Source organism: Apteryx rowi, unplaced genomic scaffold, assembly GCF_003343035.1.
Source record: "Apteryx rowi isolate R43461 unplaced genomic scaffold, aptRow1 scaffold_53, whole genome shotgun sequence".
NCBI lineage: Eukaryota > Metazoa > Chordata > Aves > Apterygiformes > Apterygidae > Apteryx > Apteryx rowi.
Window position 1 is genome coordinate 908507 of NW_020450794.1, and position 22354 is coordinate 930860.

The 22354-nt window shown below is 46.9% G+C and overlaps 1 protein-coding gene across 3 annotated transcripts in view; it reads right to left on the reverse strand.

Moving 5' to 3' along the window:
* Positions 1–251: 251 nt before the first annotated feature.
* The window catches only part of MEIS1 (Meis homeobox 1), a 103759-nt gene continuing 81656 nt past the window's right edge, over positions 252–22354 (reverse strand). Inside the window, exons 10-13 of one of the 3 annotated variants that reach the window (XM_026080751.1) lie at positions 6104–6162; positions 4754–4843; positions 4391–4486; positions 1562–1824 (exon numbers count right to left, since the gene is read on the reverse strand). In XM_026080751.1, coding sequence (XP_025936536.1) covers positions 4428–4486; positions 4754–4843; positions 6104–6162 — 208 coding nt within the window. In that variant the 3' untranslated portion in view covers positions 1562–1824; positions 4391–4427. Of the gene's footprint in view, positions 1825–4390; positions 4487–4753; positions 4844–6103; positions 6163–22354 lie in introns of all 3 variants that reach the window. The other 2 variants (XM_026080752.1, XM_026080750.1) reach the window with 2 other exon arrangements.

Sequence of the window (22354 nt, forward strand, 5' to 3'; positions counted from 1 at the left end):
TATCACATTTATTAACAGGCAAGAGTTACCATCCTGACAATTTACAGGGCGAGTTTCCAGGAAGTTTCTTTATGTAGTGTAGCATTACCTTCACATTATTTAAATATGAAGCTGATATCGAAATAGCACATCATTGGTACATCTCTGGAGCTAGTTCAATTTTGTAGCTGCTTGGCTCACAATTTGGGATAGAATCACTACAAATGCTGAAGTGGGGCAGGAAACAAATTTTGCAAGCAGTGGAGTCACCATGACAAAAAATAATTTGTTTTTATTTTAGATTCAGATTTCATTACTGCACTCAAACTACTACAACTGGGCTTTGAGTTATTATACAATCCAAACTGTTTCAATCAGAAACTCTAAGACTCAGTGTGCAATGATTATTATTAATAATAATTAGCTCCTTGGTTTCTTGATAGAAAAAGGCTATCAACAAGCATTTGTTTAACCACAACAAAAGTATAATTAGCTTATCCCACTTAGTAAATCTGTATGCATGCCAACTCATACCAAACTGCTACTTTTACAAAAAATTGCAATAATACAGATCATTTTTCCAGTCCTTTTTGCACAAAATTTATTTACAATGTATACATAAATGCTCCATGATGGGACTATGGAAAAATGCACACGACTGATGTTTTGCCCAGAAAGAAAGTCAACATATTAAAAATAAATCTTCAGTCCATGTTTCGAGCTGCATAAAACAGGAAGTGATGTACAAGGTGGTGGTTGCTGCATGGGGACAATGATGCTCTGATGTGACAATTAGGCTTCAGATACACTGCCTTTCCGTTTCCATGCTTCCTCCTACCAGTCTCCTTAAGACACTGCCTGCAACAGCTGATTAATCATTGTTGATGACTGCAGTTTTTCCCATCCTTCCCGATTTACATCTGTTCAGGCCAATTCAAATATGGTGAGTAAATGAATTAGACATGCAAATTCACGCCCCAGGCTAGAAAGAGAGAGAGAGAGACAGCGAGAAAGGGAAAGAAAGGGAAGAAAGAAAGAAAGAGAGAGAGAGAGAAGGAGAGGAGAGAGAGAGAGAGAAAGAGAGTGTGCATGGCTGAAATCCTAGGATAGAAGAAAGATTCTTCTGCCTGACATAGTTATTTTAATGCTCTAAAAATCCTGCAAATAAGCCCTTTCTGTCATTTGCAGGATAACTGTAAGGCTTCTTTTTAATGTAAGGAGGCTTCTGGAGGAAGTGAAGAGCTATGGAAACAACACACATAGTGTGGAAAAATTTCACATTTTTTTTAAAAAATCTATAAGAAACAACGTAATATGGATAACAGTATAATAGCATTTTACAATATTTCACTCTTTGTTCTCTTAATGTCTTATATAGGTATTTAGCATGTCCCCAGAAGTTGACTTCGGTTGGTGTTTTCCTGCTTTTCAGGGTCCCTGTGAGGAATAGGAACGTTCCTTGGTCCAAAGCAGACGCCAAGAAAAACGGAACTCCATAGTCATTGCAGAAAGACAATGTTTGAAATCTACCGTCGTTGCAGGCGATGCGGATTCCCTTAAGCTACTGAGCATGAATGTCCATCACTTGTCCACTCATTGCCGGGTCGCCGGTGGAAAGCATGGTGGGGCTAGACGCTGACATGGGCATTCCAGGGTGGGGTGGTCCTCCATGCATCATCATCGCCGGGTGGTGGGGGTGTCCAGGAATGTAGGTGTGCATGGGGGGGCCAGGACGCAGCTGAGCGGGGTGGGGGGGCATCTGGGGCGGGCTATAGCTTGTCTGTCCCATATTCATACCCATTGGACTACCCCGAGACACATAATCCCCTGGCATGCTTTGCAGCCCTGCGGAGAGAACAGAGGGAGGGTGTGAGCGGCCGCAGCCGGGACGCCGAGGCGGGAGGGCTGCCGGCTTGGGCAGGGACCGGACCGCCGCTCGGAGGGCTGCTTGAAGCCGAGCGCTACTCGTAGGCGGGAGCGTACAAGTACAGGTGTGTACGGCTGCGTTTGTGGGACCGAAGCCCCTGTACGGACTTACAGGAGAGACGGGCAACAGGAATTAAGTCTGCGTTTGAAAAAACGACAACAACAAAAAACCCCCCCCGTCCCCCAAATGCAACGTTTTGGGAGACAGAAACTGCTGTTTTTACTTTTAGAACGCCCATAGGTGATGGAGACGTTTGCAGCCTGAAAGCACGCTGGAGGCAGAGCCGCCCTGGCGACAACCAGCGCGGCGCTCGGGGGGGCGGCGGCGGCAAGCGGCCCCAGCCCTCGCCGGAGAGCCCCACGGCCCCGCGAGGGCTCCCGTCCCTGCGGCCTCCGTCGGGCTGCTCGCCTTCGTCTCCCCGCTCGCGCAGGGGGGGTCGCAGGGCTCGGCGCGCAGGGACTAGGCAGCGCAAGGAGGCTGTGGCACTTAATGAGGGGCTTGGGAGGCGAGACGGGTTACATCCGTGCCGCGATTTATCAGCAGTTATTTGTTTAGCTCTCCAGCCCGATGACTTTGAGTCTGTCCGGAGCATTTGTGCCACTCAAACGCGCGCTACGCAGCAAGCGCGTATACCGTCGAACAAAGGCCTCATACGAAGCTGAAATTGATAGGATTACTAAGGCCGATTGTTAAATCAAACCTGTGTTTTTAAACACGTCATAAAAAAAAAAAATCAATAACAGTTATCAATTAATTCCTTCCCTGCAATCACTTCTGTCTGCAAAAATCAGGCACGGGACGCAGTCAACCTTTCAGTGATTTTGAGAACAATAAGAAAAATCGGACCTAAAACAATAAAACCTCTGCTTTCCGTGGGCCTCTGCCTTCTGCTTGGATTGCTGTAGCTGATGGGAACTGACAGGTGTATTGTTTCGGAGAGCTATAAGCTCCATAATCATCAAGGGTGAAAGGCATACGCTATTGCTAAGTAGGTTCAATTGGCTTTAGTTCTAAGTAATAGTGCACTGCGAATGCTATGAACACCTTGGAATCAGGTCTCAAGGCTCTCGCAATGAATAGCTGCTTAATCTAGCCTAAAGGAACATTTTTGAACTAATGAAAATTGCTTATAAAATATACTGTACTCACAGCTCTTTAATCAAAAAAGATGATAATATTTTTTGTAATAACCTATTAATTTAATTGGTCACGAAGCATAAAATACATCATTTAAATTTAATTGACCCAGAAACTAAGAAACAATATTTAAATTAACTAAGCTAGAAATTTCCATGATGAGGTAATAAGACTGTTGCATTCCCAAGCTCAGTGGAATGTTTTCGCAGCTAATTGTTAAAACTTATTTTTGACTCGCACCCACAGAAGACAACTACAAAATACACTTGGCCTTGGCATCTTCAAACAGCACGTCAACATAATCAGAGGCACAACAAAGATGCCAAAATCACTGCTTTTGACGTCAGAAACAAAGTAAAAGAAACAGAATTAGGGGTCATTTAAACATGGTACCAGTGCCTTAGAGTTTCAAGCAGCTTTACTCTTTTTTTTAAAAAAAAAACCCAAAATTTGTATGATGTATTTCCCCCTAAAAAAAGACAAGAGCAAAAAAAAAAAAAATCTGGGACAGTTTTTCTAGGCTTTCTTCACGAGGCCTGCCACTGAAGATTGCATTAATGATCTCTATTTTTGTATACTGAATAAGTCAAATCCATTTGTCACACTGCAAGTGATGGCATACTTAATTTGGATATAGTCAATTAGCCTGGGCTAAGCTCCATAGCCTGCTGCGCACACCTCTATTTTGTATTCTCTCTTTTTCCTTTGCCACACGTAATCCCATTATGACGGACAGACAAAGAGAAATAAACTTGCAGAAAAAAAAAAGAAAAAAAAAGAAAAAAAAATCAAAGTTGAGTCGCTCGCCTTCCAAAACGTTAACCAGCCCTAAGTGAAGCTGCTGTTTATTTTCCCTAAAAGAAGTCTCTGTTTGGCTTTTTTGGTGTCTCGCAGGTTAGTGTGGAAACGTAACTCATGCATCAACTGCGGTTAGACAGATTTATGACACTTTGGGGACATGCTCTTTCCTCTCCCTGCGCTGCTGCCGACCGCTCACATTTTGCAAATCAGCCCGTTGCCGTGGCAACGGGCTGCCCCCACGCACGCACACACACGCACACACACACGCACGCACGCACACACACACACGCACCCCCCCGCCCGGCCCCCCGCTCGCCGGCGGGTCCCGCGTCGCGTCCGTCATGTGGTCAGCAGCACGCGAGAGCGAGGAGGCGCAGCCCAAGCGCGCGGCCCCCGCGGCGGCGGCGGCGGTGGCAAGCGGCAAGCAGGCGCGGCGGGGAAAGGAGGGAACAAGCATGAGGCTATGGGCAGGGAGACGGTGGGGACATGCGGGACGGGGCCCGTCCCGCGGCCCCCGGGAGAGCGACGAGCCCCGGCGGTACTTACTTCCCCCTGGCTTTGCCATTGGTTACCTAGGTGGAGGTTACATGTAGTGCCACTGCCCCTCCATGCCCATATTCATGCCCATTCCACTCATAGGTCCTAGAGGGAGATAAAAATCCAAGAAGATGCCAGAAGATGAGCACAGACAACAGACAGTGCCAGAAGACCCCTTTACGCACGCAGGCTGCCAGCGGGCCGAGGAAGGCTGCGGCGCGGAGGGCGGCGAGCCCGGCCCCGCCGCGGCGGCGGCGGCGTTGCAGAAGACAGGCCAGGCAAGGCAGGCAGCGGGCACCCCGGCGGAGGAGCGGTTCCCTGCGGCGGGCGCCACCACGGTCGCGGCTCTGCGCAGCGCTCCCGGGGCCTTACCTGGCGCTCTGATCCCCATGTGCTGCTGCCCGTCCATCACAAAACCTCCCATCGGCTGGCCGTCGGGGTTATACGGTGTTCCTTGGCTTACTACAAAAGCGCAGAACATTGCTCTTTACCACGTGCAAACCAGTCAAGGTCGTCTTACCACGGGCGGTCTAGAAACAAACCCCCACCGCGGACCCGACGTCTCAGCGTGAGAACCACAAAGATGACTATCAACAAGGGGGAGGGGGGGAAAACCCTACTTTTCCAATTTAGCGGATGGACTAACGGGTTTGCATACCGGTGGCTTAATTTCCTACGGAGAGTTTTGAAATAAAGTTAGCAATACGAAAGAGCGAGCCATGATGAGCCTCTGCTCCAGCTGCTGCTGCTGCTGCTGACGTCAATGCAAAGACCTGCCGAGGAGCCGAATTTTATGGATCAAATAGCCACGCTGAAATCTCAGTGTGTTAAATTACGCCCGTGTGCAGTTATAAGAGCAGGGCCTGAGACATGTGCGTGGCAAATATTTGCCTCTAATGACAAAATAATCAAACGTACTTGAGGAGAAAGCACTGCCCAAAGGCATCTTGGACAAGTGATTTTGACAGGGTGGCACCAAGACTCGGGAAACAAAAGCAGCTCAGAGTCCCGTGTTATTCCTCACCGGTAAATACCCACACAGAGCTGCGAGCCAAGACTCCAGGAAGAACTGGCATGTGAAACCTATGATTGAAAAAAAATCCCCCCAAAGGAAACCCCAAACACTCGGAGATCCCCAAAGACAGATATTAAAAGGAAGAGACTAGAGACAGAAGACCCAGATACAAGTACCACTACCTGAATTCTGGGTTTTAACTGTACATTAAAAGCCAGCTTCAGAAGTAAGCTGCCTTGGGTTATTAAAGCACATAAAGCTCTACCTCATTGAACGGCTTTGAACTTTACTGAGTCCCACAAGCGATTCTGACCCCTTTGCCCTTTTGACAGGTAATAAAGTTTACAGCAATTCCACACCAAGCCATGCACCAGGGAGTGGTCACAGGAGCAGAGAGAGCTGGGGAGGAAAACTCAAAACCAACAAAAATACAAATGACATTAATTCCAAATGCATACGGAAAGTCCGGTCATTGAGCAATTTGAGTTTCTTTTTCGGATTTTAAACGGTCCCCCCCCCCGCCCAAAATATTTCAATCATGTTAAAATGATTAGTGTTGTAATGAAACAAAGCTGGTTTTATTTTAATTGTCAATCACTCCCAGCATTCATTTCTCATTTATTTACCAGGTAATGGACCTCCCGGTGAATGGCTTGAGGATGGTTTTCGCCCGCGTGACTTGAATACCGTTACTATGGGGGACTTGCCTGCTCGATTGGACTGGTCTATCATGGGCTGAACTATTCTTCTTCTAGCATTAATAAACCTGCAAAAAAAAAGAGTAAAGCAAATGGTTATTTGAGGGCAGCGTTCCCCACCGGCCCCAAGCCTTCGCCGGGAGCGAGGGCCGCCGCGGGGCTCTCCGTTGGTCTGCGCGTGGATTCAAACACTGCCAAACCTGCAACCCCTGATGACCTTTGAGAGCGCAAGCTTGGGGTTTCCCAGCTGATTTATGTTTGCCTGCTTTTACCGCAGTTGGACACTTCCATTTCATCTTTTCATGGGGGAACTGGCCGAGTTTGCAGGAAACAATACCCGCCCCGCTCTTTTCAATTCGGAACGGGGGACAAAAAATGGGCGAAGGTGGCGAGATGTTCGTCAGGGCATCTGCTACCTCCCCCTAATTAGCGACATTTCTGGCTTATGCTCCCTGGCTTCCTTTTTACAGTATTTTTATCAAAACCTTCCCCTACCTCTTGCAAACCTAATTCTATTTTAATGCCCACTATTAAGATAATGAACTGTGATGGCAGAACACCATCAAATGAGGGAACGTCTGGAGTTTTATCACCACTAAGTCACACTGCTGGGGACTTCAGAGCAATGCATTCCTCGTAGCGATTTCTTGGTGGGTTTTTTCCCCCCCCTCCTTGCTTTATGCAAAGTCTGAGGGGTCAAGGCGAGGTCATAGCTTTACAGTAATTGAATTTATAATCCTGTTTTCTCCAGCTAGGCCTGACCATTTACAGCAAACATCTTGTTAAACTGTAATTACTGGACTACTGAAAATTCCCCACCAACAATGAAAAGAAGATCTTCTTAAAAAAAAAAAAAGGTACAGTCTTTTGCAAAAATACTTATCAGTAGCCCTACTCCTTGCATTTTTTTTAGCTCTTAACCTCAGTAAGTTTTGTAATTGTTATTGTGGGGGGAGAAAAATGTTCAAAATAAATTTTGAGCAAAACAGAACACTGAGAGAGATCACAACTGTCACCCAGTCCCCTCCGTACATAGTCCTCATGGCATTAAAATCCAAAGTCACAAAAACATCGTCAGGAAACCTGTCTTAAGAACATCAGAAGAACTTCTCTTGTGGTTTCACTTAATCAGAAAAGGAAGTAAAAACCATTTGGAAAAAAATCTCCATCACCATTTTTACTATGTCATAGAGAAGTCTTCAAAAACAGCCTTTGCATTCTTCAAAAGAGATAAAAATTGTAAAAAAAAAAAAAAAAAAAAAAAAAAAAAGGCATTCCTCACTATTTACTTGCAAAGGAAGGGGCGCGAGCCTGGGTAAAACCGCCCTGGGCTTGCACAACGCAACGCTCGCGTGCGCGAAGGGATACTTCTCGCCCGCTTTCGCTGCCTTTGCTTGGTTTGGCTTAGCGAGAGCTCTCCAAGCCCAGCTAACGGAGCGCGGCAGTCTGGCAGGAGGCTGCGGGGCCGTCGGCCGCCCCGCGCCGCCAGGGCCGGCAGCCCCAGCGCGCGCCCTCCGCCGCGCCGTTTCCCGCGGTCAGAGACTATTCCTGGCCAACCTCCATTAAGTCCTGCAAAAACTAATCAAGATGTGAGTCCTAATCAAACCCGTCTCGACCAAACGTGCTCGGATGGTTCCACCGCGCGAAGGCGCAAACTCTGCGTGCTCTTCTGGAAACCTCACACCTGCATTAGGTCATATGTTGTCAGCAACAGTATTGCAGCAATTTTTATGCACACTTCTAATAAAAAAAGCCTAAACTCCAGCAAACGGTGTTGCAAATCAGTTTATCATTATCTTGTACAAACCATGAAAATCAGAATCATGTGAGCAGAAGGTTAGACTAATTCTCCTTTCTCATTATAAGCACAGGTGTAGCACAAACACCATGTGAAATAAGCAATTAAAAAAATGTGCTTTTTTCCCCCATTAGCTGCCTTAGCTCCATGACCAATTAGAAAATTGTTTAATATCTGTAATCTGCATTTGCAGAAAGCAATTTCCACAGTAACTCTCCTAAGTAAAACAACAACACCGAGCCCTGGTGCCCCAGCCATTTCTGTTACTGTGGCAGCACCAGGGAGAAGCATGAAGGGAGGCGTTTGGTGGCCACCTGAGATTGCCAGAAACCTTCATTTGCCAAAAGCTTTCACCCAGACCAGAAAGAAACCCTGAGCAAAATGTTAAGGACGCTCACCAGTATGCACATGCAAACTTTCCCACCTTCTCTTTCCTCTCCGCCAAAGCCCAAGCACTTTTCAGACGATAGGGGAAAAGGGTTCGCATTGCTATAAACCATTTAGTTAGAATTTCCCAATAATTATCCATCGGATGTGCCTACAGCGAAACATCTTCTCACCTGTTTGCCCCATACTAGCACTCGGGGTGTCTGCTTTAAGAACATTTTACACGCAGGTACTTAGCAGTGATCTTCTTCCTACGCAGCCTTGTAAGTATTTTATATAAGTAGCTGTTCTGCAAAACAGCCCTGTGTTTGGATGTCTTCAGGGTGAATTCAGACGCAAGAACATTTCCCTTCTGGGCAAAGTAATAAAATGACATTCTTGCTCCTCCCCCTGGAAGTCAAACGGAGGTCAGCTCCCCATCCTTGTATCTGTTTAAATAAACTGGTCCAGCTGTTTGTTTCCAGGATGCCCTTTAACCTTCTGTCCCATCCTCCCTGCCTTTGTAACACAACGCTTTACTTTGCATTATAGTCCATTCCAAACTACTATGCATTAAAAAAAAAAAAAAAAAGCATTCACTTTCAAGTTTCTTCCTGCATCCCAAACCTGGAATTCATAAGAACCCATCAGGTTAAAACTATTAATGCGTCTTGCCTTGAGAGAACACAATGCACTTCTGTTACATTTATAAATCACTTCCTAGAATTCCTTGCTAGCAAAACTGTAAGTTAGCTATGGCCGGAAAGATATACAGGCATAGGAATAATTTCTTCAGCCTGTTTCTTTCTTTGATAGAAGAGCTTTCGATCACTATTTGAATTTCCAAAGTGCCGGCTTGATGTAGTATCAGCAAAAATGGTGGAACAAAAAAGTTAGCAGAAGGACTCTCACTACCCCTTTTCCTATATGTGCACATTCACCTCTCTTAAGGGGGGAAAAAAATAAATAAAGCACTCTGATTTTTAAAACTACAGAGGACTCAGGACCCAAATCATCAGGTATTTTCATATTCAGTGCTACTCAAATTTAGTTTTCTCAAACTACGACTAAGTATAAACCTTCATAAAACACCTGCCTGACTTTACTCTTGGGAGTAAAGTTCCACACAGGCTTAAAGGTTTGCAAGAAGAGAAGTGCTGCACGTATTGACAAATTTCTGCACATGTGGAGGGTCCCCCCCCTCCCAAAGCGCAGAACTGACAGAGGCACAAACAAAACAGGATCCCTGGGCGCACAAGTTGCACCCATCTCCCGGCCCAAAGAAAGCAGAGCCGTGCTGCGGGGAGTTCAGCAAAACAACACATGCACAAATCGCTCTTACAGGTTTTTTTTTTTTTTTTTTGCAAAGGGGAGGATCTGGCATGGGAGAAACGTTTGAACAGTTGGGCAAACACAGAAGTTTAAAGTCGTTGGTATTTATTATTTTTTGAAAGCTAACTTCTCCTTGCCCCTTTGGCTACATCAGCTTGTGCTTCCCCCTGCGCCCCAAGCAGCTCCACCTGCGTAACCCTTCCTGGCTCCAAAGAGGACGAGCAGGAAACTCTCTTTTGGCCAATTTGCATTTTCTGGGGTGGTTTTGCTCGCGCCGGGGCGGGCGCAGTGGCGGTTCCTGCGCTCCGGGGCGCCGCGGCCGGCTCCGCTGCTCTTTGACCTGTGCCTCGGCCGCCCGCGCCGCGCCGCACAGGCTTCGCTGCGTCTCCACGGGGCTGCCGGCGACAAAAGGCTATTTTATTTGGAAATTGGCCGCAATAATAGCAGCCAGAGAGCGAGGAGTTTCGGAGGGTCACAGAGCCACCCAAAAGGCTCATTTTGCGAGGTTCAGGTTACAGCCCGAGCGACATTTTCCGCATAGGTCTGTTCTTTCTCCCTTCCCCTTGCCCTGCAGTCCTGCTGAGCGAATAAAACACGACCTTCCTCCGCCGTGATGCTTCCCTAAAGCCACCTTTGCTCAAGGATCGGCAGGACGCTTGTGGGACTTCCAGTTTTCAGTTTTTGAATGAAATTCTCCACTACTAGCTGTCTGAAAGCAGATGCTGGGACTTAGCAGGGTATTGAATTTCCTCCTCCCCTCGTCCTCCCAACGGGAACGCTTTCACAACATTACTGACTTTCGATGCGTGGAGTCTCGGGCTGCTCCCTGCCAAAACTGTCCCACGGCACCGGGCGCCCCTGCAAGCCGGAGGCAAGGAAGGTGCCATGCATTTCCTAAAATCTCGCTGCTTCGCTTCTCTCTCTCTGCGCTTCTTCTAACAACCCTGCCCACCGCAGCCTTAAGGACTGGAAGAAAGCCCTCAATACCTACAAATACCATTGCTAAAATGTCTCTTGTCTTGCTGAAAAAAAAAAAACACCCTATCCCTCTTGACAACAGGCATGAGTTTCTGTTCATCAAAATACAAAACATCCTTGCAAACCCTGACTACCAGACCATGCAGGGCTATCGGATTCTCTTTTCTAGAAAAGATGCCAAAGCAGCCAGAGTCCTTCAAACTGGCAAATAATTCACTTGTAAAACCAGCAGTGCTCTAGTCTACGTACTTGGATCATTCATTTACAAAGCAACGAAACAACTTTCTCCATTCACCACTTCATTCCTCAACGCTTAACAGGTTTATCTCTAATAGAAACAATTTAAATGAAAAGTGTGCTATAAACACTGGTTCTGGGTTTATTACACTTCAATAACTGCTTTATTCCTTATTTTGAAATATTTTCTTGTGTATTTGTTTTCCACAGCTTTTTAAAGGAGTCAGTTAACGGAAAAAGAAAGCCCCAGGAATTACTTCACAGAATGCTTTTGAATGTTTTAAAAACAGCCTTAAAAATAGAAAAGCTCCCTCTGCAATTATGAACAGCAAAAATAACTGCAGATTTTTGAATGGTAATCACATCTCCCCATCCCTAAAATGAGAAATAAATGCTAAAAGAGTGCTTACAGCAGTTATTAAAAAGTTCTGATCCTGAAGTCAGTTAGTGAGCTTAATGACCCATAACTACCAGTCATTAGCAATCCATGCTCTCTGTACTCCCTTTATTTGTAAAGAAGAAAAAAAATCCAAGACACTCAAGAAACTGCTCAATTTAAAGTCAAACCTTATGAAGTCATGTTTGGCAACTTTTCTCCGTTTCTCCTCCTCCGAAACGAAGACAGTTGAGGACCACAATACATCATTTACAACCCTAAATGGAGGTAGGGAGGGAAGAGAATACATGGGCTGCTAACCACCCACTCCAGAAACGTAATTTTGGACCACGCTCCAAAGGCAGCGAGTCCATCCATCAGGAGGATCGGAAAGGTCTCCTGGAGCCTCTGCCCTTCCTCCCTCCTCCTTCGCTGGCAGCGGCAGCGCCACTGACTGCATATAGGGCCGGGCATGTTGCGAGACAATATTGAAGAGTGAGCAAATAAAATACTATGCAAAACTAGTGATGAAAAACCACTAATTAGCTGACAAATTTGATGTAAAGCACTAATGAAAGCCATGTGTGGTTCTGCAATTTAGTTTTAAAAATAGCTTCTGACTTGGAGCATTACTATGTGACCCCACCGATGTGTTTGTGGAGCGTGCTCAGAGAAGTTGCTTTAAAGCGGGAGAGCGCTAGGGGATCTCTTGCAAGGCAAACCTGCTCATGCACCGAGCATATCACGTGCAAAGCAGAAAGCAGGGAGCTGTGAGCAGGTAAGCGCCCCTGCTAGCGGGAGCCGGCCATGCCCTCCCTTCGGCCAGCCCGACACGCGCAGCAGACTCCACCTTTGGCCACGTCCTCATCTCCCGCGAACCCTTTGCGCTCCCTTCCCCTCCTGCTCCCCACCGCGCTTTCTTGCAGCCTGCTCCCGGCGCGCAGCCCCGAGCAATGGAAACTTCCCGGTGCAAAGCCCGGCTCCTGGCGCCCAGCACCCCGGGGCCCGTAGCGGCCGCGCTGCTGCAGGTCCGGGCTGAGCCGGCGAGGGCCGGCGGCCGGCTCGTTCCCTGACGCCGCAATTCCCCCGTGGTGCGCAGCAGATGTAAACTCGCCCTGAGCAGCCAGATGATGTAAGGGGAAATCTTTAAATGGCAAAGTGCCAGCGGAGCTGACCTTCTGTCTCTTCCCGACTCCCAAATCCCAGTGCAGCTGTACTTTGTTGATCTCTGTGTGCCACAATTAGCCTTTAAGGAATACGGCAAGGAGTCAGCGAGTAGAGCAGCACGGAGGCTGCTCTAGCTCACGCCGGGCACAGACCTGACCCCTTACAGCACCAGGACTGGCTGCACAAAACGAAGCGCCATCAGCCAAAACCTTGCCTGCCGCAAAAACTGCCCTCTGCACAAGCGGCGGTGCCGCGCAGGCGCAGGCTAACGCGCCATCCACTTCCCACTGCGGACTCGGAGAGGAATTAACCCAGGACGCTGCCTTTGCTGGGAGACCGTGCTCCCGTGTGCGCGGACCATGCTGCAAGGCCGGGCACCTCCAAAACGCGTGGGGCGGAGGGCGCGCGATCTCCCTGCAAGCTGAGAGAGGTGCCCAGACTGATGCAAATCTTCCAGCTCGGCATGTTTTACTGATTTTTGGCCTGCTGCTGTATAAGTGAGCCAGAGCTGAGGGGGTCCTGGAGGCAGTCTGACCCTGAGCTGCCCCTCTGGAGCCTCAGAGCTTCAGGAGAGTTGTCTTCAGCAGGTCGCTTCACACTAACACAGTCCTGCTGGATGACAGGGATTATGCTGGGAACAGGTAAGACTGATAGCAAAATACCCACTATTCCTGTGAAAGCACTCCTCTCTCTCCCTGAGCAATCTCCTTCTCCTGCATAGCCTCTTCTTTAAGCTAATGTAGTGTTTGTGAAAGGTGCCTGCATGGTCTCCGGGCTTTCTCCAGCCACACAAGAGGTCCAAGCACTGAGCCTCCGGTGCAGCCTTCTCCCTTGCACACTGAACTTTGAACTCCACTAAATACTCGCAACTTGTTCACTCAAACACAGCCTGACATCCAAGGGTTGCTGCCCTTTAGGAACAGCAGGCCTGCAGGTCGCAAAAAACTGGTGAAAATGGTGGGAAACTCTGTTTGGGTTTCCACCCCTCTTATAACCGGAACACAACTTGCCCAGATCACTGTATGTACACCACAGAGGTCCTCACTCCATCTTACATCTCATCTCTGCAATCATCCTTCTAACAGCAGGGGTGGGGGTCCTCCTCCAAGGTCTAAGGCTTTTTCCATACATCGAGTTGGGAGTCTCGTCCCAACAGCTTTTTCCCCGGTCACTCCTACCTGTAATGGATATTGCATGTCAGCTGAAAGACATGCCCGGTCCTTCAGCCCATACTGCACAAGTGAAAGCAAAAAGGCTGCTCCCACATCTGGCTGATACTTTAAATGAGTTCCCGCTCACTCAAAGATGTGAGAAATGCTCTGTCCGCCCTCCCGGATGGATCTCCGCACCCTCCTCTCTTCTCCAAAAGACCGCTTAGAAATAAGGAAGCAATAACCCCACACCAGGTCCTCCCAGCCTACAGGAGGAGGAGAAACAAACGGAGTCACCAACCAAAAATGCCTGGCAAGTCCCTTTGGGAGAAAATACCCCGAGGAGAAGAACACGGGATGAGCCTCCGCATTTGAGCTGTGATTCCCACGTGAAATATGCCCCTGCTCTGACACAGCTCCCATCTATTCCTGGAGGAATCCGCCTGGGGCGGATGCGGGAAGCTCTGATTCCTGCGGTCTGGTCCTCCCTACCGCTACTGAGACAACAAACACGAGTGCCTTGGTGTATTTTGTGTGATGTGGGCACCTGTGAAACTGGTTTCAAACAATACTTGGGTTTTGTATTTTTTGCAGAAGCCACAAAAGAGAGTCATAGAACTACAACTCTGAATCACGACCACACGACCAACCTGAAAAAAACCATACATTTCTTGGCAACCTCCCCGCCAAGACACCCTATTTCAAAATACTGTTTCGTAACTACTACTAATAACCTGCTTTGTAATCTATTTCACCTAGACATAATTTTCCATTAAGTAGAGTCATTTATTTTGCTTGTAATCCTGTTCCTTATGGCATTTTATTCTGGGAAGGAGAAAAGATATCCTCAGAAAATGGTGAAAATGAAACACACTTGGGTAGGTCAGAGGAATGTCAAAAATCAAAAGAGTTTGTAAAATCTTGGGACATAAAGAGCTTAGTGACCATACCATAGTGTTGATATAAACCAAGGAATATAAACCACCTTTACACCAGGTGAGAAGCTGGGCATTTCTGGGATAAGCCTGAATTAAAAAGGAGCAATTCATATTGCTGCAGTTCAACCATTACGTTTTATCATTAGCCAAAAAGCCACAAGGACTACAGTGCCTGGGCAGGAAAAAAAAAATAACTCATGAAACTGTAACATGACCTAGATTTTGTTAAGGACTGCAGAAGTAATATTTTTTCAGCAGTATCTGCTGCTGCTTCCTTTCTTTTCTTTTTAAAAGTAAGATAAAAAATAGAGGGCTCGTTAGCTCTAACGCTGATCCAGGCAGCCATACATCATTTACGCAGAATCATTTAAGAGCACGCAGGGCAAAACGCATGCCCTTCCAAGCACTTCCTCTCCATCTGCCTCTGGCTGCGTTTCATTTTTGAGAAGAGAAAATTGTTTTATCCAACGAGGAGGCAACATTTGCCCCATTTTTAATATTTCAGGCTGACTTTTTTAACCACTCAGAAATGCAGTTTGTTTTATGCAGGTGCAGCCTGCAGCTAGTTCATGATGTAAGTGAGAGAGAGGGTCTCTGAGGGCACCGCTCTCCGTGTGCTGGTGTTTCAGTTCTCAGCGCTTAATCGCTGTGCACCAGTCTCAGCAACTGTTGACACAAAATAGGTGGAGATCAGGTCTGTGCAAGCACCAAATACCAGAAAGGCAAACTATATGTAAACACACTTGAGATAGATTTGACAAGAATAGACCAAAACCCGACTTGCAAAGAAATGACAAATCATTACTCTCCCCTTCTGTCTCTCTCTTGCTTTTTTGATATTGAGGGCACTTTTTTTCTGACAGAAGTGTCTCTTTTGCTAAAGAAAAACCATAAGCACTGCAAATTATTTACTGACGACAGCACAGGACCCTTCCCTCGATCGCAATGCTGCATTCCCACAATACAATAGTGTCCGGGATATTTTTAAAGCTGAACTCTGTTTTTATACAGTGCACACCTGAACCTCAGCCCTTTGAAAAGCAGCTAACAAAGAACAGGTGACCCCAACCCTAATCCCGCAGAAGAAAGCGCGTGCAAAAGTGGAGAAAAGAGCAACCGGAGACTGTTTGAACAGCACCTTTTAATCTTATCTTCATGACACCTGACAGCACATTAGTTATAGAATATTAATGCATCAACTAAAAAGTTTGTCAGGTACAAAACTACCTTATAAAAGGATGCAATGCCCAGGGGGGAGAAGGATTCTTGCTGCATATTAACCGCTGAAGTGCCGGGCGGCTTTTGTTAGTTGGGCTCCCGGCAAGCAAACCGCGTTTGCCACGTGCAGCCTTCGGCGAGGGGAACCGGCCTTTCGCCGCCGAAAAACCAGCACCGGTGCTGCCCGGCTTCGAAGGCCGTTTATTTCATCGCTCGCTCCTCCGGCAGCCTGCTGGCGAAAGCGGCTGGGGCAGGGCTGCGCGCCGGCCTGCGCTGAGCGGCTCGTGCTCCCGAAATACGGGGCTTTTCCTTTCCCGGCTGCAGCCGGGCAGCGGGACCCATCCGGGGGCGTGCGGGGAGCCCCGGGCTGGCCGGAGCGGCGTTCCCGTGCAGGGACGAGCGGCGAGCGCCCTTCCCTGCCGAAACCAAAGGCCCGAAGGGAAGCGTTTCCCCCCGGAAGCTGCTTTGGCGCCACCGCCGTCGGAAAACGAACGGGCTGAGCCACTACCACGCGCGTCTACGCCTTAAATCTGCGCGTTAGAACGAAACCACGCGCGTTTAAACAGCTAAGTCGCGTTTTTACCGAAAGAACAAATGCATATCAGACAAAACTCGCGCGTTCCTGAGCTCTTCTGCTGTGACAGTACCTGATGGCACTAAATTCCCCCCTCGTCCCCCTGCAAGCTATTTGCTCAGCTTTTCTAATAATACCTCGGTTGTCTGGCAGCTCGCCAGGGCTGTCTAAGGCAATATGCAAGCTAAACATTTTTCGCCTGATTTCAATATTTTCTTATGAGTAACTATACAGTATTCTACCTAGTGAGTATTCCTGATTGCTGTAATTTAAGAACAGAGAAATAGACTACAGATGTAATATTATTATTACAATTGGCATTCAAGGTGAAAGGCATAACAATTAGCTAAGACTTAGTGAAAACATAAATGTAAAAATCTGCTTTAAAAGCCCTGCACATGGTACATTTAGAGCAGCTAATTTACCGCACATACTCTGAATTGCTCAAACGGTCTAGCAATTCACCCAGCGAGATTCAGTTTTAATGTTTTTCTTTGGGTTTTGTGAGGGGGCTCTTTGGGGGGGAAGGTGTGATTTTCACATCACAAACATGTACTGTCTTATTTTGCTTTGGAATAACAAACACAAAACACATTCTTTAGACCTGAATCATATATTCTTTCTTACTTCTATTTTTCCTGCTTTCACATGTATTCCCATTAACCAAACAGTGTTTAAATCATATCTGCAAATGTATTATTGAATTACGTGAAGAAGAAAAAGCAGAATAGTTTCCAAAATCTGATGGTCTCTGATTAAGTTGGTACTGCTGAAGTTGAGAGGATAATTTGTGAATGTTTTAACATTTACAAGTAAATAAGTACTTGTATTTACCGTATCTGATTACTGAGAAAAGTATTTGTTATGTTATTACACAGATTCAAATTGCATCTTGACCTTTTCTAGCTTAATCTGTTTACTGCAACAAAAGCAGTAATAGATAAATCTAAAAACAAGCATGCATTTTACTCGCTGCTGGATAACCCCCCCCCCCGAGTGTGGCAAGTTCTGCAAAGCAGCAAACCGAACGCTTTGCCTGTTTATCGGGTATTTTGCAGCTTGGGGGGGGGGGGGGCAGCGGGGTGCAAATCCCCTCTGCGACAGGACCGGCACCTGCCTTTGGACCAGGACCAGGCTCCTTCCCTGCGGGCCTCCTTCCCCGCTGACACCCTAAAAATAGTGCCTAAGCAGCGCTGGAGGGGTGCAGCGGTCGCGCGCCGGCCCCTCGCTCGGTGTGAACTCGCCCCGGGCGCAGGAGCCCAGCAAAGCTCACGCCGGCCCCCAGACCCCAGCCCACCTCGGGGAGCTGCGCTTGACCCCGGCACGGCGGGACGACCCCCGCCCCTGCGCTTGGGGTGCTTCGGGGGCGCACGCTGCATGCAGCGACTGCTGGGCACGCCGTCGTTAAAAAAAAAAAGGCCGGGGAAGACCGAAACGTGCGGCCGGTTTGCAACGGCGGCGGAGCCCGCGCTGCCGCGAAGAGCGGCGCTCTCGCCTCTGCAACCAGATTCTCAGGTTTGCCAAAGTCATCTACGGGCTGACCCTGAAGCCCTTCTCAATTTCTTCCTTATAAAGTGTCAGCAAAAAGAACTTCAGCTGTCTCCAAGAATGAAATTAGGGAAATCTATGTTATTTGATCATTTTTTCCAGTGTGTTTGGGTTTGCCTTTTTTCTTTTCTTTTTTGCCAGTCAAGGAAATTATACACAAAAATGACATTTAAAGAAGCCAAGGTCATAAAATCAAGAACTTAAGAGTCAGGAAACTGCATTACTAGGGCTGCTTGCACCCTCTCCCTTAATCCGCTTCATATGCATCCAGGCTAGTTACAAACTCACAGCACTATTTTTGATAGGGCCCCGTGCCTCAGACAACACAGACGACGGTCTCTGTTATGAGAACAAATCAGGGCAGTGCCACATAGAAAAATTGATTTCTCCAGGAAATAAAATGTGCAAAAGCTGAAAGAATAAGGCAGGAGAATAAAAGCAGTCCTGGCGGAAGCAGCTGAATGCTGCACTGGAGAACAGGGCTTTCAGTGCTACGTCTGCCTTGGACAGCATGGGTGATATCGAGTAAATCATCAAAACCAAACTTTCCACAAGCAGTCACTGACTTCTCGCGTCCCTCCCCACTCCAGAGCTTTGCAGGTAACACGCCGAAGCACTATGACCTTGGAGCTGCCGCTGCAGCCGGCGGCCGTTGCGCCCTGGATGTGGACGTGAGGAATGTGCTATCATTTCGAGTTGCCTCGCAGGCCAAAACCGAAGCAGCCTCAGCTATTCGCCTGCGTACCAGGGACAATACTATTCTCTCCCTTCGCAGGGGGACTGTAAAAATACCATGTACTCCCACATATCTGTATGCACATGCAGGCAAACAGAGGTCAGTGAAGTATGTGGATATTACAGCGGTAAGCACCGTAGGAAAGCCCATCAGTAATTATTAATTCCATCTTCAAGCCCGGTTTGAATACTGCTCAACAAATGAAGCACTGAAGAATGAGGGTAAGATAAAATATTGACTAGCTGCTCCATCATTGTCTAGTCCGTGCCCTAGTTAACACAAGTGTATTTGGGAAAAAGCAGAATGGAAGCACTTAATAGAAGGCTGCCGTCTCCTCACTGCGGAGCTTTGGAATTTGCAAACCATCTTCTTTAAAAGACAATTCTCATGCAGGTCTATGGGCCTCTGCATAGAGAGCTGATCACACACCTGCATGCAAAGGCATATAGACACACAGACAAATATATATATATATATGCACATTATCATGCAAATGCACAGCTATGTATGTCTGTGTACCTAGACTTCTATAAAACACAAGCAAGCACCTGACACCTAACGCAGCCCTTGATGAGAACTGCTCTGTCTCCTTAGAGTACCGCGAGTAATTATTTAGCATTAGTTCTTAACAGGAGCAGGTTCAGCTGGGAGGTAGTAAACAGGGAAGCTGTATGGATTGTTCAGTATGCCCTAGCTGGCTCTCCACCGAGGTAATAAGTGACTGTATCACACCTTCTGGATATTTCAATCACAGAGCAGGAGTTTTTATCACCGGGGAAAAGCCCCTTATTAACCTGTACTTTGTCAGGTCCCTTCCACGTCCATATATGCACCACTGTCAAGATCACACGAATGCCCCTTCGAGTCCACGTGACCATGCTTTGAACCCTAAACTGCTACGGGGTTAAATGACTAACAAGACGAGGACCTGAACGGTTCGTTTAGACTAACAACAGATTGAACTCTGCTCCCCTAGTACCTGCGATAGATTTTTTTGCAACACGGTAGTCGCTCCCTCTTCCTGCAGCAGAAATACCCAACTGTTGCAAAGAGGGGGGTCCTAAAAGGGAACACGGCTGATTCACAAGCAAAATCTCCGCTGATTAAAAAAGGGGAAAAAATTCTCCACATGGATGATTTGATTACTTTAAAAAAAAAAAAAAAAGGCAAAAAGTTCCGGTTAAAACTGGTGTTTTTTAAGCTATGTGCCCTGCCATGGATACGTTTTATGGCACGTCTCACATCACGCCGTTCACACAACCTCCTCCACCATCAATAGGAGTTGTGTGCGTCAGCCCGGGGAGCCTGGACACCATGCAGAATGCATGTGAAAAGCACCATTTTTCAGTATGGCAGAGAAACTGAAGTACGCAACCAGCGTATACTGTGAAGGCATCCAAAATATGACAAAAAATTGTTCAAATGCTTTCAATCTGCGGAAAACAAATGCTCTCTTCACTGGCTTCTCTGTGGCAAACTTATAATTCCATCCAGAAAATCCAGCATTCCCAGTCTGGGCTAACTACCATGCTACCAGACATGAGTTTATGTTTTTCATGCACATTTCATGTATTCCCACATGCTGTGTTGCTGCCAATAATTTATGACTGATCTGCACCCAGCCTGCCCTTCAGCATTTTATTTAATCTCTGCAACAGTGATTTACAATGACTCATCATTAATACAAAAATGTACATGTGTGTTAACAAGTTTTGAAGAATCTAAGGAGGAAGGCAAAATTTTTTGAAAGTTGTGGCTGAATGACTTACGAGCCAGCTGAAGAAAGGCAAAGCTAACCATAAATGATATGTTAGCTGTTCCCTGCAGCAAACAATTTAGGCAAAAAGAATTTGTTCTCATGCATACCACACTGTAAGAAAATGTATTCAGAAAAATGTTGGGAAACGGTTGCAGGGATCCCCGGGATTTGGGAGCAGATGAGAAGCTCGTTGTTCACCCCGCGGCTGGCTGTTCGCTCCGTCCGTGCGTGCACGACCCTCGCGCTCTTGCACAACCACAGCCTCCTTCTCCTCAACGCCCTGCTGGAAAAAGCAGGGGCTCCACGACTGTACGTTGGCATCTCTGCCCGCCACGCATCAATACCTGTGATTTCCGAAGTGCCGACTGGCTCTATAACGTCAAACCTTGGCGAGGCCGGGGAGGGGAGGAGGAATTCTCTCCATCATTTACACAATTGTACCACCGCAGCAGAATTACCAAACTAGCTCAAGCAGAGGAAGCCTGCCCTACATCCAGAAGACTCGAGTTATAATGTATTTTGACCTACTTTTATTTTTTTTTCTTGCACATAAGGAACTTATAAAAACACATCTGACACAAAGCCAAAGTAAAACTCTTCAAATCCAAGGCGAGATGGGTAGTGAAAAACACCCTGGGAAGTCACTCGGGAGAAATCCCACCAGCTTTACTTCAAAGCAGCCTGTGTTCGTTATTTCTAAAAATTTCTTTGATGGACCATCTTAAACTGACACACTTGTCCGTGCCAAATGAGACGCCGTGGTCAGGTGCCCGGTTCGCACCTTTTGCGGCGAGCGCGAGGCCTGACTATTTTCATCCGCTCCCATGGTTCACACCTTCCTCCGCGGTCTCTCCCTGGCAAACACACCTCGCACCTCTCGCTGAACTCAGGGACAACCCCGCGAATTAGGGTATCGATCAGGCAAAGGTGGGAGGAAATACATCTCAGACAAATACGCACATTTTTCCCAGCTGATCTGGAATACCACACTCCACATTCACTTGTAACTCTTTTTTTTTTTTTTTTAACATTTAGCGTCTTTTAGTTCCCCATTTTAAAGTAAATACCTTGCGAGCATACTTCACATGCGCTAAGTATTTGGTTTTTTCCTTTATTCAGTGTCTTAAAGGGCTTCAAAAAATTGATCTCCCAGGGCTGCTGCAGGGTCACAGAAATTGATAACCCGTACATGCTACGCTTATGTGAGCCTGCCTGCGTCTCCCAGATAGTGCACTTTGTAAATTAATCCTCCAAAGGCAAATATATTGTAAGTAGCTTGTTATCTCTAAAGTACTAAATTGAAGAATACATGGGATTATATTGACAGAAATTACATTTTCTGTAATGGGGTTTAATATATCTGAAATCTCTCCCATAGGCTCCTAGTCTCTCCAACAGAGGAGGGTTTGTTAATGTAGGTGCAATGGACATCAAGACCAAATTTATTCACTAAAATGGATTAGGCCATGTAATCAGAGCTTCAGTAATATTAATCTCTGACACTTATTGAACGGAAAAAAATACTTTTGTCTGCAAACTGGCATTCCTCCCTCCTTTTTCCCCAGCAGGCTTGCTGTTTGCCTTGGCCATTTTCTGGGTATTACTTCAAAGAGGATAAGGTTTCCCATCATAAACACTAATCTAAAAATATTAGGACAATTAATTAGATACACTTAGTTTTACAAGGTATTAGATTGCAATACACTTCAAATATGACACTCGTTCTGGCAGAGTGGCAGAAACCTGCATTTTGATGCAGTAACAAAGGGTAATAAATCAAACTTTTTTTTAAGGGTTCGCTGTCATGCTTTTACACTTAAATTAAGAGTAGTTTTTGCTGGTTGCCTTCACCATCTCTCAGAGAGTGAGTTAGCAACTCCACATCCATTGCAGATACAGCACGGCCTCTCATTTCCTTGAAACAAAAACTGTACTTTCGGGACAAGCGGTAAAGAGGTTTAGCGATGTCAGCCCGCCACCCCCCCCCCCCCAAACCTAACAACACCGAAAAGCAGGAAAAACCCAGCGTAAGCGCAGGGGCTGCGGACACGGCGCCGGCGGCCGCTCGCCTCGCCTCGCCTC